General features: G+C 52.8%; 8 protein-coding genes across 8 annotated transcripts; 2 read left to right on the forward strand and 6 right to left on the reverse strand.

Annotated features, from left to right (window-relative positions):
* Positions 1-15: 15 nt before the first annotated feature.
* On the reverse strand, positions 16-1,075 carry PV07_03459 (uncharacterized protein). The gene has a single exon (XM_016390184.1). The coding sequence runs from the start codon at positions 849-851 to the stop codon at positions 63-65; it is 789 nt and encodes a 262-aa protein (XP_016252086.1). The 5' UTR covers positions 852-1,075; the 3' UTR covers positions 16-62.
* Positions 1,076-2,056: 981 nt separating this feature from the next.
* Positions 2,057-3,938, reverse strand: PV07_03460 (uncharacterized protein). The gene is made up of 2 exons (XM_016390185.1): positions 2,894-3,938; positions 2,057-2,838 (listed from the first exon to the last, which is right to left on the reverse strand). Exons 1-2 carry the CDS (start codon positions 3,408-3,410, stop codon positions 2,561-2,563), a joined length of 795 nt encoding a protein of 264 aa, XP_016252087.1. The 5' UTR covers positions 3,411-3,938; the 3' UTR covers positions 2,057-2,560.
* A 3,250-nt stretch (positions 3,939-7,188) lies between these two features.
* Positions 7,189-10,317, reverse strand: PV07_03461 (uncharacterized protein; the record flags this gene model as incomplete). Its single annotated transcript, XM_016390186.1, has 1 exon — positions 7,189-10,317. The coding sequence occupies one exon, from the start codon at positions 10,315-10,317 to the stop codon at positions 7,363-7,365; it is 2,955 nt and encodes a 984-aa protein (XP_016252088.1). The 3' UTR covers positions 7,189-7,362.
* Positions 10,318-11,331: 1,014 nt separating this feature from the next.
* PV07_03462 (uncharacterized protein) lies at positions 11,332-13,425 on the reverse strand (the record flags this gene model as incomplete). The annotated part of the gene is made up of 6 exons (XM_016390187.1): positions 11,332-11,746; positions 11,802-11,893; positions 11,969-12,201; positions 12,253-12,721; positions 12,778-13,050; positions 13,105-13,425. 6 exons carry the CDS (start codon positions 13,423-13,425, stop codon positions 11,332-11,334), a joined length of 1,803 nt encoding a protein of 600 aa, XP_016252089.1.
* A 1,370-nt stretch (positions 13,426-14,795) lies between these two features.
* Positions 14,796-15,287, reverse strand: PV07_03463 (uncharacterized protein; the record flags this gene model as incomplete). The annotated part of the gene is made up of 2 exons (XM_016390188.1): positions 14,796-15,176; positions 15,243-15,287. 2 exons carry the CDS (start codon positions 15,285-15,287, stop codon positions 14,796-14,798), a joined length of 426 nt encoding a protein of 141 aa, XP_016252090.1.
* A 501-nt stretch (positions 15,288-15,788) lies between these two features.
* On the forward strand, positions 15,789-16,133 carry PV07_03464 (uncharacterized protein; the record flags this gene model as incomplete). Its single annotated transcript, XM_016390189.1, has 1 exon — positions 15,789-16,133. One exon carries the CDS (start codon positions 15,789-15,791, stop codon positions 16,131-16,133), a length of 345 nt encoding a protein of 114 aa, XP_016252091.1.
* Positions 16,134-17,048: 915 nt separating this feature from the next.
* Positions 17,049-17,858, forward strand: PV07_03465 (uncharacterized protein; the record flags this gene model as incomplete). The annotated part of the gene is made up of 1 exon (XM_016390190.1): positions 17,049-17,858. The coding sequence occupies one exon, from the start codon at positions 17,049-17,051 to the stop codon at positions 17,856-17,858; it is 810 nt and encodes a 269-aa protein (XP_016252092.1).
* Positions 17,859-18,489: 631 nt separating this feature from the next.
* PV07_03466 (uncharacterized protein) lies at positions 18,490-21,277 on the reverse strand. The gene is made up of 5 exons (XM_016390191.1): positions 20,555-21,277; positions 19,860-20,488; positions 19,539-19,802; positions 19,345-19,457; positions 18,490-19,180 (listed from the first exon to the last, which is right to left on the reverse strand). The coding sequence occupies exons 1-5, from the start codon at positions 20,725-20,727 to the stop codon at positions 19,142-19,144; spliced, it is 1,218 nt and encodes a 405-aa protein (XP_016252093.1). The 5' UTR covers positions 20,728-21,277; the 3' UTR covers positions 18,490-19,141.
* Positions 21,278-21,541: the final 264 nt, after the last annotated feature.

Below are 21,541 nucleotides of genomic sequence, written 5' to 3' on the forward strand. Positions count from 1 at the left end.
AATGAAAATAAGAGGGCGACATGTGCTATTGAATTGCTGGGCGAACGAAGATGCGTATGGCTTCATACACCCCCGTTCTCTATCTTTTCCACCGGCTCTCTGACTAACGTCCTCTTCCCCTCCAGTCTAATCCTCGCTACCATCGCTGGGCGTCGCATGTGTAGATACTCGCTCAAAAAGCTCTCCGTCTGGATCCTCACTCTCTCCTTCCCCTCGTATCCCATCTGCTTGTATAGCGGCTCGCCTTCCGGAGAAGCTTCAATCCAGCACGGCAGCATCAGCGCGTCAGCCACGTCATTCCCCCACTGCATCATCATGCGTCCACATCCTTTCCCCTGATAGTCTGGGTCTGTGAAGAGGATGAAGCAGAGGACGTGGCCTTCGGTGCATTCGCGACGGCGACGGGTGAGGAAGTCTTCCAGCAAGAAAGCGGCATCAGCTTTTTCCTGCTCGGTTTCGAGGTAGGAAAAGGCCGGTTCTGTCTTGCCGTTCGTTTGACTCTCGTTGTTCTCCGGTGCTTCTTGCTGCTCCTTGGGGGTCACGTAGGTAGGGAAGATCTTCCAATTACTCGTGCACACGATTCTTTTCCTCCGCTCCGTGGCAATTGCATTACCCTGATCATCAAGTACATTCACGTCGACCTCCTCATCCAGATCCTCGATCTTGAGAAACACGTCTGCCGGGTCATTCTGCAAGCCGTTCAGGAGCGTCCTTTTGGAGTATGCATAACTGGCAGGGGACTTTCGCCCAAAGAAAACATTGCACAGGTCGACGTTGCGAAATGCTTCGAACATTATCGGGACGATGGCGTCGAGGTCCCGCGGCTCGAGGCGGGAGAGAACGAGATGCATTGTTGGTTGGTTGGTTGGTTGGTTGTCTTGAGGGATTGGCAGGAGTAACTGGTTGCGTCTGTTACTGTGGAAATGCTGATGATTTGGTCGCTTGTGTGAGCGAAGTGAGCATCCGCACGATTGTATTATCTTGATAGAGCTGATGCCTTCACTGCTAAGATATGGTGAGTTGGTGCACTTTCGCGGCGTCCCCTTGGTGACCCAGTGCCGTTATTCTCAGTGACGGGCAGGAAACTTCATAAACAAGCAATAGAATATCACCATTCTTTTAAAGATATCTGGTGTAGGTAACGCCCAATGGAGCCTCCTTCCCTATCAGACTTGGCTGAAACAATGGCTTGGAGCTCTGAAAGTGCAAGCTGCCGGATTCGGCAACGTTTGCATGCAAAGCCACGGGAATGGGGAAAGATGATGTTGCCTGTGTGTCGACAGCGGCACAGACGCAGTAGCTCGGACGTGATAATGCAGAGAGAGAAGAGACAAGAACTCTAGAGAGATTGTGTGTACCTACTGCTCCCCCTTTTATCTCTTTTCCCTGGAGGCCATGATGGCGTTGCGAGCTGACGTGCGAGCTCGTCTGACGGGACAACAGACGATCAATGCGGCATGCAAGTCGGCAAAAAGGGTTCGATCATGACCAGTGTACTGCGTCGTATATAAGGGGTACATGCGGTTCACTATAAAGCTGTAAAGTAGCTCAGTATAAGGTACCGACACCGTACGTTGCTGTGTTGAACATGTTGCCCGTTGCCGTCCTCCATGACCGCTGAGGGTTTAGGAAGAGCAGGCATAGGAATGCGGAAGCGAGGGACGCGAAGGAAGAGGACTTGGTCGGCGAGCGCCGCCACTTTCTTTTCCATAATCATCGACTCGGCGGAGATCGAGGCAAACGCACGGATCGTACAGAACTTCGCATCTAGGTAGGCACGAGACGAAGGATACAAGTTTGGCCAAGCGGACAGGAATTGATCGAAGCTCTGCGCTTTGGCCTCGGCTGGTCAGCATCTCGAGAGCTGAGTTTGGTCCGATCATCGTGCGGCGATACGCGTTGCAGATCGGAAAAAGCTTGGGTTGAACCTCTCTTCTCTCGCGATCACCGTCAGCTCTGGGATTTCTTCACACTTCACTTCAGCTACAAGGACACAGACACACGCAGCTGACTACTCGACACTATCACATCAAATAAGTGGACGTATGGACAGAAATGGTGCTGCAAATTCATTGCATTGAATAGGCTCTTGTGTAGGTAGGCTTTGCTGCCCAACCAAGAGAACATGATGGTATGTACCGTTTTCTCTAGTGTCTGTATCCAACCCAGAGCGCCTTTCAAAACCCCCCTTAAAAGGCCAGCCATGTCGGCGGAAAGACCGACACGGTGGTGATCAAGAAGATAAAATGATGTTTCCCATTCTCGCCCTTGCACCGTGGCTAACTCTCGTGGGTTGAGCCATATGCTTTTTGATTCTGTGTTCATAATTTTCGTTACAATCTCGTCATGCTGGAAACTTTAAAACAGTGTGCCCAGAGCAAGCGCTCTCGCGGCGGTCGCTCTTGGTGCACTGACGTTGATTTTCTGACAACGAAGCTTCCCGGAAGCACTCTGATTGTGAATGTCAGTTGTCGAAAGGCTCTGCACGTGTTTGCTCGGCAAACAGATGCAGGAGCCTGGGGTGTCGGTCCCGATGAACGAGTGGCATGGTGGGAAAAATCTAGTTCAGCCACCATTGGATACCGCTCACACGGCCATCACCTGTCCCATCGGTAATGGCGTTGAACAGGGCATCAGTACAGTCGATGGCTCGGTCAGTGCAGCCCATGCACTTGTCACCCACAGTGGCCTGAACTGTGGTGCCCGAAGTTGGGTTGTACAGAGTGACCGAGCGACCGCAATATGGGTTGCCGTTGGACTGAGTGCCCATGAAGGCGTAGGGAAGGGCGATTTCATAATCACTGCTGGTATCGACGTTCCAGCCGCATGCACCAAGACCTGGAGAGTCAAATTAGCCCAGTTTCTAATCGGTCCGGAAAGCAGATTCACTCACCTCCATCCCAGTGGGTCACATCACCCTGGCACGCGTCTCCCGAACCCTCGCAGGTACCATCGGTGCCGACCGTATCCTTAGGTTGGACATTGACCATGGATGGGGCAGCAGAGGAGGAAGGAGCCGCAGCAGACGAAGATGATGGCTCCGCGGCCGGAACCGGTGCAACAACGGGGGAAGAAGTGGCTGGGGACGCGGCAGGAGCGGCAGGAGAGGACCACGACGAGGATGACGGAGCCTCCACGGGGACAACAGCAGCGGTTGAGAGGGTGGATGGCGTATAAGTTGCCGCGGCGAAGACAGCTGCTGGAACACTGCTGGTTGTGCTGGCAGCAGGAGAAGGAGCCGGAGTGGGGTCAGACGGGTCAACCCAGATGGTGGTGGTTTCTTCGACAGTTACCCACGCGATCTCGGTCACAGTGTTGGTGTAGATGGCGCGTTTGTCGAGCATGGGAACAGCCGCGACCAAAGAGGTCAACAGCGAAGCCGCGAGGACGATTTGCTTGAGTCCGGCCATTGCGACAGAAGTGATGTTTTCGAAGTCGATGAAGATGACTGGAGATCTGGCTCGACAGTGGAGAAAAGGAGTGCCTTGGGAAGAGCGCTGGTGTTTTGAGAGAGGATATCGAGACTCTCGAAGGAGACTGTGATATCTTGGATCTCTGGAAGGAGTGTTTTGCGCAGAGAGGGTACTGTCACCGGTGACAAGCCTGTGTCAGGGAAGAAAAGGACTGGTATCGAGGGTAAGAGGGACTAGCCCGTGAGTGAATGGCTCAAAGGAAAGGTGGTTCAGAAGGACTGGATGAAAGGAAAGATATTTCCAGGTCCGGGTTGAGGAACAAAGAGGGACTGAGCAGATAAAAGAGAAAAAATGAGTGACGGGGAAGAGGAGATTTTTTGTTGGTGAGAGCGAATCCTCTTCTGGAGCAAGAAAGAAAAACCGAGCGATGAACGAGAGGCAAGAGAGAGTTGGAGAGAGAGCGAAGAGAGTCAAGAAATGTTGTTCGTTCAACAAGTTGAGTTCACGTCGTCACCTTGCATCGGGACCCAGACCTTTACCAGAATCCATCAGGGAGCGAACAAGGGGGGTGGTGAATGATTGGCCCATGCCTTCAGCTGGCATCTGGCATCTGGCCGCCTGCAAGCCCTTTGTGATGTTTGTGTTTTTTTCCCCGTCTCCTTGCATTTCCTTTGTTTGTTCGCCAGTCCCCGAGGGCGACGACTGTGGGTTGGGGGTGGTGGATTGTGGGTTGCGGACTGCGGGTCGTGGGTCGTGATGAGGACTGCGGTGCTGTAAAGTGCCACTCTGATACAGGGGAGCTTTGGGTGGCAGCGACAGGGCCGCAATAGGGAGGGCTTCAGCGCAGAGCAACCCAGAGCACACCAGGCTGGGTGCGATGGGCGCATGAATGCTGTCCACGGCGAGAACGGTAGGGCCGTGGGAAATTCGGGAGAAACGCCAGGACCAGCGACTGGCCCCATCGACCCACTGGAGCCACTGCTGGGCCATTGCTGGGCCACTCCCAGCAAAAAGAGGCTTTCAATTATTGTTTTTCGCTCTCGTAGGTGGCGCCCGTTCGAAACGACAGCCCCTCCCCCCCTTCGGTTGAAGCCCAGGGACCCAGGGGCACCCAGGGACACCCAGGGATTACGAGTAGGCTTTTTGCCCTCCACCCGTCCCCAACTGGCCGCTATCTCATCCCCCGATTCGCTGCCTGGAAAACGTGTCTTCAGGTACAGCCGAGCCTAGTCCCCAAAGCGGCCAAGCCGTGATCAAATCTTCTCCTGGTACCTGCTTGTGCTTGGCCTCCTGCGGATTGCGATCTTCACCCCTCCTGTCAGACTCTGCACCCCTGGGGCCCATGGGCAGCTCTCAATTGCCTTCTGCAGCCAGCAACCGTGTTTCAAACCGACACCTTTTGGGCCATCAAGACCTGCATTTGTCCTCCTTAAATAATATCTCCTGCGCCTGCAACTCGAAAGGAGCTGCGTCCACGTCGCCAGCCCGCAAACTTGCTGCCACGCGGCCTCCCTCTGCACCCAATGTGTATGCGCCAGGACGAGACTCCTTTGGTTCCTGTCCATTTTAGCCGATCGTCGATTCCCTAGCGGAGTTCGACGAGGAGCCCTACTACCTACCTACATACGGAGCGCTTCCCGCTTCGAAAAGAAAAAAAAAAAAATTCAATGCGACTTAGAGAAGGCGAAAGAGTGGGAACGGCGCCAGGCATGGGCATTGGACAAGTCCAAGGCACGGCAAATAGCCATTCAGTGCCGGTATGCAGGAACCGCAGCCACTTGCGCAGAGAAAATCCTTTTTCGCCCAGCCAGGAACTACTGTATAGGCTTCCGCCCTCGGGATGTCCTCGTCCTGCATCCTGCGTCTCCACCACCATCCGGACTCCGTTCAACGCCCAGATGCGCAATGTCAACTGCATTTCTGAGCATTGATGCTGGATCCCGCAGCTGCCCATGGCGCCGAGTCAAAAGCATCCTGGATTGCCGTTTCGACGGTTTGAACCCGGGTCTGTTGAGCAGCCCACATCCAATACCATCTTCACTGACTCGAAACCGAGCCGGGTTTGAGAAAATGCCAAACTCTCCCGAATAGCTGCATTTTCCACGTGCTGACTATCTAACCTTACTTTTGGCGGGACGTTCACCCCTCCCCTGTCTACCACTGTGCGCATTGTCTAGAACGACAACACAATTTTCCAGCACGCCTATCTCTTTCGCTGCGACCCTGGTACCCTTGGTCCATCTTCCTCGGTGCCGGCTCCGGTTGATTCTGCCGTCGCTAAACCGTTCGCTCGGTCGCCTCCGTTGGTGGATGTGCTAGAATACGCACCTCGATGGAGTCGATGTCCACACTCACCTCAATTCGGTATATCGACTCTGGTGGGATTGAGCCTGCTGTTCTGTGTTCTACGCAGTCTCAACAGTATGTGCTCGCTCGCTAACCTCTCACGCCACGGCGCATTGTCCCTTTTTCTTTGTCGAGACCATGGGTAGGATTGGCTTGAGTCTGCCGAATCAGATGTGATGCCACTACATCGTGAGTGACACCCTGTTGGTAAGAGCATGTGAGCCATTTTTTCCATTGCACCGCCGATCCCTTGAATTCACAGGGTCTTGCCGTTTTGATGCGACTCTCCCTCGGTGGTAAGAGGCCACCCTCAGTCCCTCGGGCTCTGAGCTGCATAGGGTTCTCGGACTCCGTCGCGGCAGAAGAATCAGCTCTCAGAAGCATCTGCTTTTTCATGCTGGCCTCCTGCAGACGGTGTTTCGGGCTGTCAAGTGTCGGAGGGACCTTTTTGTCTATTAGACAGGTATTCTTGAGACCATTCCAAAAACGGAGGGCGCCAGCTTGCGGGCGTTGGGACTGGTATTAGCTCTAGACCATTGACATCCTCGGAGGACACCACGCTCTTTGGATTGGGACATGGATGCGGTGATTGCACATGCCCTTTTATCGTTTGACCGATCATGATGCAACACGAGGACGCAATACGTCTCCGTGCACTTACTGCCTGCCGGAGCATGATTCATACAGAAGTGATCCGACATTTCAACCATCCCACGACGTTGTCCCTCTTTGCCCTTTAGCCCACCAGGACTGTGTCGCGCACGTTTCCACGACTATCACAAGATCTCAGCGATGTTCCTTCCGTCTTCGATATGAGGCGGATAGAGCGATCAGTGAAGTGTCGACAAAGGGAGCCATGGAGGGTCTGGTGTGGGCGTCGTCAGCAGAGCCAAATTCAGCTTTCCAAGCGAGGTCACGTGGAGCATCACAAATGCTCCCCCTGCCCCCCCCCCCCCCCCCCCCGGGGCCGGGGGTTGTATCTGGAACCGGATCTTTGGCGCAAGGCATCGATTCCCCCATGATGTTCTGTTGTCCCTTTCTCTTTCTCTTGGAGTATGAGTCTGAATTTGACTCTTCCGTCTTGAGCCCTGCGCGTGATGCATCCCGCCGATGATGTACACGGCCGCCAATGAACTCGGGGCGTTCGGAGGAGATGGGATACTGCGCTGCGCTTCTTGTGCCAGCCCAGTCTCCTTGTCGTCTAACCTCAAGTGCTGGAGCGGTGGCTCGGAAGAGCCACACTGCATATTGGCGGAGAGAGAATGACGTGGTCCTCCTTCCTGGATGGTGAACAGACCAGTCACTCCGTCGACCCTCACTCTCGTCAGCCTTGTCTCGAACCTCGGGATGCACACTCTAAGCCTGTCAGCCGAGTTCGATAGGAGTTATGCGTTCATAATTGGCTTCGCCGAGGACGCTTTCATAAATAGGAGAGGAAGTTTTGGCATTGCTGCTATCAACCGATTTTGTCCTCGGGACTCCGTGCGGTATTCAAACCAAGCAACTAGCCTCCGCCAATTGATTTCGCTTGAACGCAGTAAAAGAAACAAGTACTATAGCCAAATACACAATACCCACCTTAGCTCTCGGTGAGGAGTCTTCTTCACAACTTCCTCATCATCGCATGATAGTCATCAATATCATCATCCTGGCCGTGCTCCTCCCAGGCCGGCCGCTGTCGACGACTGATCACATTTATTTCATCAATGTTTGCGGGGCCTGTGATACCAGAGCCCGCGTGCATGCGGTCACCGGGGCCCAGCTGGCCACTAGCGCTGCTGCTGCTGCCACTGGCTTCGGATGCGTCCTCATCCACAGGCCACAGGGCCAGTTCTGCGACATGACCTTTGGATTGCCGGGTTTGCGCAGGCATGGGTTTGGGGAAGCAGTTCTTCTCATCCGCAAAGTCCATCGCAAGCACTGGAGAGTTTGGCGTCTCGTCCAGGTTCGTGCTCTGCCGTTCAATATGTTCCACAGATGGCGACTCCGACCGCTGATTCCGTTTCCGTCGCGCAATTATACCTGATAAGCCAAACTGTTGGGACTTTTCGTCTTCTTCGATGCCGGGGCTTCGGTGATCCATAGCGCCTTCTGCGCGTCGTCTGGCCCGATTTCCGTGCATTGGATCAACTTGTGTTCGGGCCTTCGGAACCAGATTCAGGTAAATCGCGAACAACATTCCAGATACAGCAACAGCCAACGGAACACAGTACGAGTATCTTGGGTCGTGACCGTTTTGAACCACCCACTGAATAGGTGGAAAGACGGCCCCGCCGGATATTGCAGCCGTCATAAGTGCAGACCCAACTTTTGTATGCCTGCCGAGTCCACGCATTGCGATGGCGAAGATGATCGAGAAAATGCCGGCCTCGAAGAAAAAGGTGAGCATCCCAATGGCGGCTGCAGCATCTCCATCTAGATGCATGGTAAGAGCCAGACAGACGACGAGGCCCGCATAAAGGCCCATCAAAATCCACCTGGGCTTCAGCACGTAGTTGAGAAAAGCGGCCACGAATCGTCCAACCGCAAAGACAGTGTGACCCACGGTCTGGAAGTCGAATGCATGGAGACTTGAATGCGGCAGTACGTGCTTGATTAGCCCCTGAATATTGTTCCCGACACATTCCTGCGCACCAACGTAGCACCATTGGCTGAAGACGGCGAGCCCGAGCGTCACATATATCACCTTCCAAGGACCAATTTTGGCGGCATATGCCACATGACGCTGATCAGCGAGCTCTTGCAGCTGTTCGTCGGAAGCTTCAGGAAGCGGGACATAGTAAAAGACAACAGCCAACGCAAAGACAAACAAAGCGATGCCTAGATATGTCCACTGCACATCCACAAGAGAAGGGGCATTGTTCACGCTCTTGAATAAAACCTTAGTTGCCAGAAGCGGGGAACAGACTGTGCCGATGGCTTGAAAGGCTTGCGAGAGGTTGAGCCTGACCTCCGCATACTCGAGGGGCCCGCAAAGAGCGATATAAGGATTGGCCGCAATTTCCAAGCACGACAAGCCGAATCCGACAATGCAGTTGGATACCACGAATGCTGAGTACGAAAGCAAGACCGCCGACGGCCAGAACACCAGAGTTCCGCATCCGTAGACGGCCAGGCCTGCAATCATAACAGCTTTGAAGCCATATCGTTGAAAGATGAAGTGACCCAGCGTCAAAGGTCCCGCGAAATAGCCTCCGTAATATGCCGCATGGAGACCCAATGCCTTGCCCGTCGAGACTTTGGCCGCAGTTTGAAACTGTGAATTGAGAGTGTCCAGGAGCCCATATGCAAATCCCCACAGGAAAAAGACGATCGTAACCACTGCGATTGGCCAAGCGCTTTGTCGATTGGACAGCTTTAACATATTTCGTTTTCCTGACATCTTCACAAATCCGAAATCCGAAACGGCACTTCTGTCCGTTGCTCTTCGCGAGAGCTTTGCGGTGTTTGACAACGAAGGTCCGGCATGTTCTTCCTCGTTCGGCTCAGCCAGAAAGTTCAGAAATCCCATCTTGCCACCCTCCTCATCTCCAGAGTATTCCTTGACAACAGGTCGTCTGAAAGCAGCTGGGTTGTTGAGAATTGACACATTGCCTCTGGGCAGATCAGTTGGTGGACCGCTTTCATTCGATTTCCCCAGGTCAATGCTGTTGCTGGACGTCAACTCGTCCCCAACATCTCTGATGAATCTCGGCAGAAAGCGAGCAAACAGAGGTTTTAAGCTGGGTACGCATGCGCAAATGATGCCGATGCAGACTTCAACGGCCGACCACATGAAGCTCAGACTGGCATACCAGGAGAAGTCGTTGTCTTCGACGATGCGGCTTGGGCTTCCACTTGCGCCATCGACGACTTTTAGGCGATTGAGCGAAGCCTGTTGCAGGTATGCAATGCGAATAACGTCAACGACTGCGACAAAGGCGCCGAAGGAGAAAGTTGCAACCAGGATGATCTTTTGTTTCCGAGGCAATCGCATTCCGGTCAGGATCGGCATTGGAAGGAATAAAATGGCAATGTCGGTGATGATGTTCAGAGGCGCTGAAGAGAGATACAGTGTAACGATGTCGGTACAACTGGCATTTTCGGGTTGAGGGTAGAGGTAGCCCGCTGCGACTGGCGAACATTGGAATATGTTGAAAAAGGTGAGGGCGGCTCCGGTAATGTTGACCACTGCGAGTGTCAACCAGTTGCACCACTTGAAGACAGGATCGACATCCTTGCTCATAACCGATAGGAAGAAGACGATGATAGAGGTTTTGGTCAGCATGAGGGACGGGTTGTAGAGAATAGCAAAGGCATATTCCGCCTTCCGTAACGCACTGAATGCGTCGTCGGGGATATCTTGTTTGTGTTTCCCAAGGCCGAATCTCACAGCCACGCATATTGACGTCGAAAATCCTACGGCAAAGATCCACGCAGCCAGGATCCACCAGTCATCTTGTTTAATAGACCTGACCAGCCAGACCCGCGTATAAAAGCGAGCAGCGACAAAAACCGTGGCCAGGACTGTTATGACAATGGTGACGGCCGAGGTGGCCGGACCTCTGTCCGGGACCATCGACAAGGCAACGGTCGCTGTCGTCTGCAAAATCAATCGGTGGTCGTTCGCTTTGTGAACTCTGCGAACGGGCTTGATTGAGGCACATCATATTCGCCAGAGAGATCCTCGAAGGACGGAAATTCCCTGCGATATCGTCCACATCTGCGGCGAGTCGAGAGGCAGAGACCAAATTCAGTGGGCAAATATCAAAATAGTAGAAGATGAGGTTGAGGAAGCGCAGGAAGCTAGGGAAGTTGTTTGGCTTCTGGCACTGGGCACTTGCAGATCATGGGCTCATCGCCGCAAGTCAGGCGCGCCTTGTGAGGCGGGCAAGCCATTCTTTCCAGAGGGGAAGGAAGGTGGGAAGCCACCGAAAGGTATTTCGCCGTTGGCCTGGTCATGGTGGGAAGCAAAGGCGTGGAAGAAGGGCCGACAACGGACTGGGATTGGGGGATCCGCCAGCTTCCTCGTCGAAACACCGACATGGCAAAGGCAAGCGGTAGGCCAGAGGCAGGACGTATGGAGATCTCGTTCGGTTGGCGTTTCTGCGCCTTTTTCCGTTTGGTGGATGGAGGTTTGGAGAGGAGAGATGATGGTGTCGACAAGACTTTGAATTGCGGGGAAATTCACTCTGCGATGGAATTCAATTAGTGGAAGCTGGGGAGCTAGGTTAGACGATGACGCCCCCTCCAGGTGTTGTCCCAGGGGGTCCCAGGTGCCTCGCCAGCCATAGCAGCCCCTAATAGCCCCTATTTCTCCGGGCGCGGAGAAATTCAGCTTGGCAGCCTCATTAGGTACTAAGGTACATAGACTCGAGTCCTGAGCCATAGGAGCCTTCTCTCGTAGCACAGGCGATATTCGTGAGGCCAAACAGGCATTATTTGACATGATAGAATTGGGTATCCGCTCCATTCATCTTTCCTTCACGGCGTCCACCCGTACTCCAGCGGTAAAACCCCTAGAGATCAACGCCGTCTATGCGAGTTGGGTGGACTTGATACCGTAACTTTTCAGCAGAACATGGGGCGTTGTCTACCTCTGACCAACGTACGAATCTCCTCGCACGCCAGCACCCATCTGGTGTTCGCTGCCGGACACAATTGGTACATAAGGCAACTCCTCGCTACCCGTGGGTACCAAGTCCTCCTTCTGTTCAGCCTCGCCACCCCTCGCCTCTGCCTTCTTGCTGATCTGTTTCCCACCACTCTGTAGACGCAACTTGTCCGCGGTGATGAGTTCCTCGCCCTTTGGCGGTGTCCATTTGCTGCTCTGCCAGGGCTTGACCTCGAGGAGGAACATGGTATCGATCTCTTCCAATGACCGACCTGACGTCTCGGGCAAGCAGAAGTAGACAAAGAAAACAGCAAATAGATTGCATCCGGCAAAGACATATCCATACGCGTATCGGATGTCGCCCGTGATGAAGGGCGTGAAGAAGGCGATGAGGCTAAACAGTCCGTCAGTATGGACGCTCGATAGATCAGTTCTGGCACAATACACACAAGTTGAAAAGCCAGTTGCTGGCGGCGCAGAGAGCAATGCACTGCGAGCGATATCGAGAGGGGTAGATCTCAGCCGTCACAGCCCAAGCCATCTACAAGCGTCTTTCAGCTCACACTGCCCTTGACAGAGTCAAATGATACCAAAAGGTTCCAGGATGAGCACTTACCGGACCCCATGTGGAGGCAAATGCCGCAATAAAGAGACAAGAGAAGATGATCATCACATAACCGATCGTCTGGTTATTCGTGCCATCGTCATTCTGAAGAGCAAATTGTCCCAGTGAGGCAAAGATCATGAAACACATAAACATCCACGCCGCACCGATCATGAGACATTTCCGACGCCCGAACTTTTCAACGAAGTAGAGACCGGGGAAAGTTGTGCCAACATTGACAGCGCCTATAGATTGGTCAGCAAGCCCATCTTCCCAAAGCCTCTCTTACCACTTACCAAGAATAATCTGAGTGACATAAGAGTTCGAGAGACCCACGGACGCAAAGACCGTCGTCCCATAATAGAAGAAGTAGTTGGCACCAGTAAGTTGCTGCAAGGCCTGAATAATACATCCTAAGATGACCCTGTAGAGCATCCTGGGACCTGTGAAGATCTCCCAGATCGGATGTTCTCCGCCCTCGATTTCCATCTGGAGCTTTTCTTGCATCTCAACCAGTTGCTCTTTGACCACCCGGTGCCTTTCAGACACCCCATGGAATTTGGCGATGCTTGTGGTGGCGGGATCAATCCTACCATTGCGGTAGTCATGACGAGGAGTTTCTGGGAAGAACAGGATACCAATCCCCAAGATTATCGCGAACAAGAAGCCGATGCCCATGGGAATCCGCCACGACGCTGTGTTGTTGATGCTTTCCGTTCCAAAGTTGATCAAGTTGGCAATGAGGATCCCAATGGTAATGAAAAGCTTGAGGTTAATCGTTAGCACATACCGATGAACGTTGCAAGTGTCCAAGACAGTACCTGGTAACAGCATACAATAGCTCCGCGCACGTGGCGAGGGCTACTTTCTCCTTGATATGCCGGTACCATTACTGAAAGACCTCCAATGGCCAGTCCAGCGATGATACGGCCAACCATAACTTCATACCAATGACCTGAGCTGGAGCCAATTTGGACAGCGACGCCGACGCAAAAGATGATCGTCCAGAAGACAATCGAATATTTACGACCAATGGCCGGAATATTGGCAATGGGACCGGAGACCAGCGCCCCTACCAGAGTGCCGATAGACAACTATGTCCTTGTCAACATTGACAAAGTCGGAAGCGGATATTTTGGATACCCTACCATGCCAACAATCAAGCCAGATCGAACATTGCTGAAGCCTAGGGGGTTTCTCTGGTCGGCAAAGTTACGAAGGAAATCCTTCATCTCGAGGAAACCGGAGATTTGCCCAGTGTCATAACCAAAGCAGAGGCCTCCGAACGAGACCAAGACGGCCATGAAAAAGGTCCTCACAGTCAGGAACGGCACCTTAGATTCATCGTCAAAGGGACCCTTTTCTGTCTCGACGTCGACGGTGTCTCCATTCTGAGTGAAGGAAGACCGTACAGAGTCTCCCCGCCGAGGAGTCGGAGGGTTCTTCTGAAAGAGCTGTTTGATCGCCATGGATGATACAGACAAGCTAGTATTGAGAACCTCAGAGGTAGTTCTCGACTAGTTCATATGGGGGGCTTAGAGGAGGAAAACGAAGCCGCCTAGCCTTATGTACAAATGATAAAGCCAGTGTTCTCGGTCTTCGGCAATAGAAGCCAACGTCATGGCTAGCGGACATTGTAGCCATGGTAGCATTGGCAGCAAAGCTGGGGGACCATGTATTGCCAGGAACAGTGGTACCAGACTGTGTTCGAGAAACCCACCGTGGATCGCAGCCCAACCATCAACGACAGACTCTGCAACTTCGACGTCATGCGGGCGAAAGCCTTGCCTGACACGTGCGCCACAAGGCTTTGGATTTGCCTCCACCAGAAGCCCAGAGATGTAACATTTCGACTCTGGAGAAGAGCAGCGTCGATATGGTTGGTCGTGCCTAGAGGGCTATTTCTCTTCTGCTACTGCACTCCGCCGATGATCTGTTCGCGGTAACAGCCCCGGACACATCTTGTTCCACGAGAGCCACAAGTTGTTGTGCTGGAATAAGCATCTCTCGAGCGACTTTCTGTGGCTTGTACAGTCTTGGTGACGGGGTGATGACGTCGATGACATCCAGAGTCTGGCAAGCCAACGCGACCGAGATCCACTTGGTTGCGCAGCGTGATCGCAGTGTGCCGTCCGCCGTCCACAGTCCACAACCTTCAGCAGCTCAAATCATTGTTCGCAGTGTCTGATCGACGGGGCTAGGCTCGCCTGATGATCTACAGTCCAAGCGCCGGAGCCTCATCGCGATTCACAGCCGGGTGATGCCGAAGCCTATCTTTCCACCGCAGCACAACACACAGGATCTGTAGTCGATGATAAGAGGTGGATATCATTTGACCATCCAGCAATAGGTTGCATTGGCCATTGGTGTCTGTGGGTAGCATGGGAGATGCCAGATTCCATTTCTTTCCCGCAGCGCATTCCTTCAGAAGATAGTCGTGTCATCCCACCAGTACCACGCATAAGTTCTCCAGTGCAATCAAGATCGGTTACCGAAGCCACCCTGCCTCCTGCCATACATCAAGGTTGATGACTTGTCTGTCGACCTCGCACTCATCTCGCTTTCATCTTCCAACTTCTAGGGAATACTCTGCATTTCCACTCGGTAAAACTGTCTTCTTTGTGCTTGGATAAATTGTAGGGCTTCCCAAAGCTCTTAGAAGGAACTGATGAGGCACGATGAAACGGCTGGCGAGCATCGACTCCTCCTCTCCCGGTATCATAGATTTTGCCGGGTACTCTAGCATTGGGACCGAGTTGGTCGGTCAGTAAGCTCGCCGCAGGGTGCTTGCGGAACCAGAGGGCTTCTCCCAAGGAACAAGCAAACCCAGCTGCCGCACTCATTCTCGTGGTTGACCCTCCTTCAGCTTCTGCAGGGCTGCTGAGCCTCGATAGTTTTCGAGCACACTTTCATTCTCAGTGCGAGGCATGCCAACCTCTTCCTTCTGGTCTGAACCTAACGGCTTCGCTTTGTTCTCGTTGAGAAATTTCGTCTCTTGTTTGGCGTCGGCTCTGGCATCCCTGAAGAGCTCATAACCCGATGTGCCTTGCACGGGATCCAGTAGACCGTGTCTGCGCAAACTTTCCTTGCGCATGTCAAGTTGCCCGCCGTCGGCTTCTCGGTGTAGTTTCGCGTTCCGTTTCGCGGCCCGTATAGAGGTAATTGCGTAGGTATAGAGCAGGCCGGCCATAACTACCGCTGCGATAGGCGCCGTCACAGTCTGAAGGGCAGCAATCAGCTTCGGAGGACAGGGGACTCAATCACATGCTGAAGCGGACGGACGTACACGCGGGTTCCAAACGGAGCCCTTCGGTTTCACGATACGAGCCATAATACCCAAGTTGGCCGTTGCGATATCGATGGCTAGAGCTCCGAGATTAACAGGTCGAGGTCGACATGAAACAGCAAGCAGATGGGAAACAACCAGAGCCTTTTGTGCGGCACGTGTGCATGATTGGGCGAGGACGGGTTCGGCGATGGACCTTTCTCCGCACTTCGCAGAGCTCACACCACCAGGACTGAATGCCTAAGGGTCGCCTGGAGCCGGGCTGCTGCCACGGCTTTACATCAGCATCTGGGGGAGCTCGAGATGGCAAAGTTCTGAGTAATTGTGAACGGTGGTGAGCAGGTTTCCCAAACTGTGTGTTTGTTATGATCTGAACGGGGGAGGCGACCGAGGCATGGTGCAGTAGTCTCATCTCAGGTCCAACAGTTCCTTGCAGCATTGCTTGGTAACTGGTGGGCGCCAGGTTACATAGGTACCTAAGTGGCAGGGGAAAACCATTCATTGCACGCAGGAAATCCCAGCCCAACAACACTGTTCACTATTCTCATGCTTCGACAACAACATTTCGTTCTCACCTTCCAGTTGACTTTGCATGCGATCAATATCGCGCATGATGATGATTTCTTCGGCTGTCGAGGCAGAAATGCAATTCCGAAAGATGATTCCGCCATTGCGGTCGGGCTCACTCTCGAGCCGAACTTCGCCTTCTCACCTTCCTCTTCCAAGCCAACTGCAATCCTAGTCTACAGGTTCTTCCTCCCTGAACAGAACGACCTGGACCGCGACTGTAGACCGGACCCTGAGACCGATAAGAACTCCTTCTCCCCTCCTGCGGAAGTCCACCGGGTTGGTGCCGTCTACCAGCGAAGCAGAAAGAGGCAGGAGAATTAGGGTGTGGTAGCGGGACAAAGTCGAGCAAAGGAACAAAGAGCAGGGATCTGACGTGGGCGGCTTTGCTGACCTCATCGCCGCGCATCGTTTCCTTTCACCATCGCCCAGCGATCGAATCACCATCTCAGCAGCGGATCAGCTAGGAAACTTGTAGCCAGCACCTATGCACTCTATCGACAAATCAAGGCAAATCGAAGCCTGGCCAGGTACCACATTTCGCAGTCCCTGGTCATTGATTGCCTGGGCCTGCCACCCCAAAGCAGCACGGCCACTCCTTCCGTCGCGTGATCTCCTCCCTCTAGAAGAGAGTCGAAGTTGACTGCTGCTACTCTACTAGGCACTTGGAGGGACAACTCCCGTATGCACGAATAGGCATCCTGCAGCGAGCCGAGCGCAAAAAAACAGGCACTGCGGGCGAGAAGTTATCGTGGCTGTGTACCGTCGCTTTTTTGTCAGTGTTCGGCAGGCACATAATATTATCACTCAAGACTTGCCGCTGCCCACGATAAGTTTCACGAACTCTCCCCTCCAGACTCCAATTTCGTCACTTGGCTCTGCATATCAGACGATCTTCAACTTTCCTCAACACCCAGCTTGCACGCTCAGCTTCTGAAGACCAATCTATATTTCACCTCGCTCGCCTCCGTCGCAATCAGACCTCGATCTTGCCCCCTGTCAATACCTGACCACCAACGTCGAGTGTGCTACGACATCAGCGGTCGAGAGCTTATTCTTAAGGCGACCGCCTCTGCGACGACAAATACCAGCCGAATTCTCTCCCTCCTTCTCCTGGCAGCTTTTTTGTCTACGACTTGATCGTATCTTATCCTATCTATCGGAACTGCCGAACCCCACCCTTCTCCAATTGCGGCGAGATAGCCCGAGGCAGTACAAGGGCAAAGGCAGTCCGCCACCATGACATCCCTGATCTTTGGTTCAATCTGGCTGGGCCATAAGGGCCTCGTACAACATAAACGCGAAAAACAGAGGCAGAAAAACTACGAACGATGGGAAGGCCTTCGTGACGAGTATGATGAACAGCGAAAAATAACCAGGGAGTCGAGATCTCTTGATATCCAACGCACCGGGCAAGGTGTGGACTACGACAAACCGATCTTGACTCTTCGTGACCAACAAGAGGCGAACGATGCCCGTACGAGCTGGCGGCCTCAGGAAGCATGGGATGATGTTCCTGAGAGGAGAGCCAGCGTCGAAGTAACATCAGGTGCAGGCTTGAGACCTCTGGCAACTCACAAAACTGGAGCCACTTGGGATGAAGGGTTGCCGCAACCCTTGAGAGTCAGCAGGCGCAACTGGGACGATTATGTACCGCCAGTGAGCAGGAGTAGCAGCCTCAGAAACCCAAGCGGGTCCAATTCACCCCGAGATGGCAATACCAGCAATCCCTCATCGATAAACAAAGTTTCTCCTCGCCTGGATGTGCCCGCGCCTGCTAGCACCACTACTTCACATCCACATGCCTCCAGGTCCACTAGCATGCCTGCAGAGATGCTGCAGCATCAAGCTGTTGAACCGATTGAGCATTCAACCCCCGGTGGGCGCATGGCAGAGTTGATTGAAATGAGCAACCCTCACCGGCCTGTGCCCTATCCTAGCCAGGCGCCACAATCATATGCAGGCTATCAGACTCAACCTTACTTACCGCCGGCACCTGTTGCTCAACCTGTTGATGGAAGTATGCACGAATGGTGGAACAGGTCCTGAAGAGCAGGCGTTTGATATCAAGATATACGGGAAGCCAAAAACCGGAAACACCGACCCTTGCCATAATTTCATTCACGCCCTCACCCATCCGACTACACTCCAATCTGTGGATATCCACAATTGGTGACCAATGTCTCCTCTCGGTCCCCAGCGACGGCGTTTCTATTCTGCATGACTAGAACTTTAAAAAAGCATCGAGTGGCTCGATTTGGATTGAAACCTCCTGGAAGGCAGCGACAAGAACTGAGGCTGCTCCAGCGACTCTCCAAACACTAGATTTCCCCTTTATTCTCGGACAAAAACATTCAGAGATGGAACGAGCGAGCCCAAGGTGGGGCCCACTTTACGATGAAGGCGACGATGAGGACAAGACGGATCATGTCTGACTGGTAGTAGCATGAAATTGACGGCTGATACATGTGTGTGTTTAAACCTGTCGAGATGTGGGGGAGAGGCCATGAGAGGCCGAGTATATTCAGGTAGATATGGTTGGCAGAATTCACCCTGTGATAATTTGCGCTTTTCGCACTGATTCATCGTCTCATATCATTGACCTTGAAGAGAGAAACCCAAGAATGCGAGTGGTAATAAGTACATTCCACCCCAAGGGGCGGCGTCGAGATCGACCTTTGGCTGTCAACATCTATATATGTATATGTATACGGACATGCGTTTGTCACAGTCGAAGACTCTCCGCTCCTTTGTTTCGCTGCTCCGAGCATTTCCAGGTAGGCGTCGAAAAGTACCTACTACCGACTTTATGGGCTTGCCTACCTACATACATAGGTATAGGTAAGGTAAGGTATGTAGAGGTAGAGGAGGAGGAGGATAATGCACGGCACTCAGTCCAAAGCCTCGCGAGATTTCAATGGCGAGCGGACAATGGCGGATCTAGAACTGGGCTGGCTTGTCTTCACTTCTTGACTTTTTGACGTGACGAGTTGGATCTACAAAAAGGCCTCCCTTCCTCGCTTGCTCGCTCGCTCGCCTTGCTCCTGACTCTCGCGGTCCCCAACGGCGCGACACATTGTATGGAATCGCATACAGATCACGGCACGGCCCTTCGGTCATCCCTCTTCGCCGCTTTTCATAAAGGTTTGCTGCGTTCCCGCCCCTCCAGATGAAATACGCGTGTCATATCCGCCTAGGGTAAATAAGGTGGTTCTAACGGAGGATCCCTGTTCCTCCTCTCTGGAAACATCCATTCCTTTGTTTTGCTTTTGGGTTTCGTGCATGTCAAAAATCCGAACCTGATCTCTGGTAAAAAGATGCTCGGGTCTGGTCTATGCGGCATTGCCGGGTTTCTCTTCTGTATCAATGTGCTGTATAGAGAGATATGATTAGCGACTGAACTCCCGCATCTTCCTGAGCGAATAAATCGAGCATGAAACCCCGAGGAATTGGGTCAGAGAGAGATGATGGCGACAGCGGGACGGGATATGAACGAAATGGGGAGGTGGTGGTCGGAAAAAGCCGAGAAACTTACCCAAACAACATAGTTTGGCAATCCTACAACTTGATATCCTGCCCGTTTGGCCATCTTTGCAAATCCCTCGGTCTCGGCTTGATTCTCGAAAGCATAGCAGGGGAAGTTGATCCCTAGATCCGAATGTCAGCACAGGCACGTCATGCCACACCTTTATCTTGCCAGATTCGAGCGTGGATGTAACAAATACTTACCAGATCGATGGACATCCGCCTTAACCAAAATATTAACTCCCCCAATACCATCCAGCTCAATCTCTTCATCCTTGTTATTTCTCCAGTCTCCCATCCTCGCCATATACGTTCTTCCAGTATCGTACTCCTTGTACCCCTCTGCAAGCACGACATCTTTGTCGAGTGAAGCAGTGAGTCGGCGACCCTTGTCGGATTCGATCCAGCTGTTGTAATCGAAGCGCCCTTCAATGTCACGTCCGTTCTCGTATCGGTGAAACCAGATGTCTGTTCAGCGAGCATTAGAACAATCCTGTCTCTTTGGATGAGGGCAAAGGGTCATACTTGGGACCAAAACATCGCGATCATGGGCAACGAAGTCCTCAATGATCTTCTTGGGCGAATCAACGATATCAACATCGCGCCAGTATACCCAACTATGCTCGGGCTTCAACGCCGAGGAGAGCAAGTAATTCCTTGCTCTTCCCATTGCCTTTCTTCTCGGTCCCTGGGCGGCGAATCCGTGTCTTGATTCCACGCTCATGTCGAGGTTTGAGCCAAAGTCCTTCTCGACGATGAGGACGCTGTGAAAGGGGATTTTGTCGGTCCTTTGTTGGATGCGATTCAGCTCGGACGATAATACTGCAAGCGTGTCATCGACAGAGTCGCCCACAAGGAAAGCCAGATCGATCAAGTCGTGCGGATACGTGAGTTCGGAGAGCAAGTCAAAGTACTTGATAAGGTAGGGAGCGGCGTCTCGGAGAGGAGTGAGGATCAGGATGCGTTCACGGTTGCTGAGAGCCCGGGGCGTGGAGACGATGGGGTTGAGATCGATGCGATTGATGGTGCTGGCGTTGACTTCATAAGGTTCATGGTGGTTAAAGAGGACAGGCGTCTGAAGGTGTTGGTTCCAGGCGACCATTTCATTATTCGACAATTGCGTGGGAGGCTTTGAGGGGCCGAAGCAGTAGAAACTAGCAGGTCACGTAATGTCAGCCATCTGGTTCTTCTTCCACCTCGGTTTTGACGGGCATCCGTACTTTGACATCTGTTGGGTAGACACGCTTATCCCCCTCCATAATAAGACAATCAAGCCCGTGAGGGCAACTGCGACCAGAAATCGGGTCCGGGTCAGGAACATTATTATGGCTTTCCAAGGGGGCAGCCTGGCTTTGGCGGACTTCCAGGTCACGCCGCCTTTCGGGAGGAGCATTTTGTGCGGGTTGGGTTATTGTACAGGGGAGAATCGACGGTGGGTGAGAAGCGAAGGCGAGGAAAAAGGGAGCCAAGGGGGGATTGCGTGGCAGCACGGAGAGGGAGGTAGCAGAGACTCCTCGCTAGGAGGACGTCGTTGTTGTCGCGGCCAGATTGAATTCGGTGCTGCTGATTGTGATGGATGAAACGAGCGGAATGGCCTTGCGCATCAAGGCCCGACGGAGAAGGATCGAGGTGTAGGAGGAGAGGAGATAGCAGGCTGAGGATACGGTTGGGACGAGGGCTGATGGCAGCGCGACTCGGTCCGGAAAGGAGGGCTGATTGCAAAGGAGTTCTGAGATGCTGAGCCAAAAAGCGATGGAGTGTACAGGAGACCTGGAACTTGACAGATTCGATGCAAGGGTTGATGGTCGCAGGAGTGGAGTGGTGGTTGAGGGCTGCGGACATCAATCTGGATCTCTCTATCTGGTCCTTTTTTCCCCAGCACCGACAAAGTCCAAGTAATTAAGGGCTTAGAGGGCATTCAGGGCTAGTGGACTCACTACGACCAGCAGTGATGGTAAAATACGTGAAATCTATTCCTTGACGAAAGAATAAACGTTCTGAAACCGAAGATTCGATATAATACCGAATTTACTTGGCCCCCAACGTACTAAAAAAGTACGCTATAATGCTAGCGCCTAGTAATTTATATGAGGAATGTGTTTCGTCTATAGCACTAAAATACACCTTAACTATCTCTATTTCTCTCATACAACGCGAGATTATCACGCTACAGGAATGCCACTTAACGCGTAAACTGTGCGCACTTG

The sequence above is a fragment of the Cladophialophora immunda genome, assembly GCF_000835495.1.
Source record: "Cladophialophora immunda strain CBS 83496 unplaced genomic scaffold supercont1.2, whole genome shotgun sequence".
NCBI lineage: Eukaryota > Fungi > Ascomycota > Eurotiomycetes > Chaetothyriales > Herpotrichiellaceae > Cladophialophora > Cladophialophora immunda.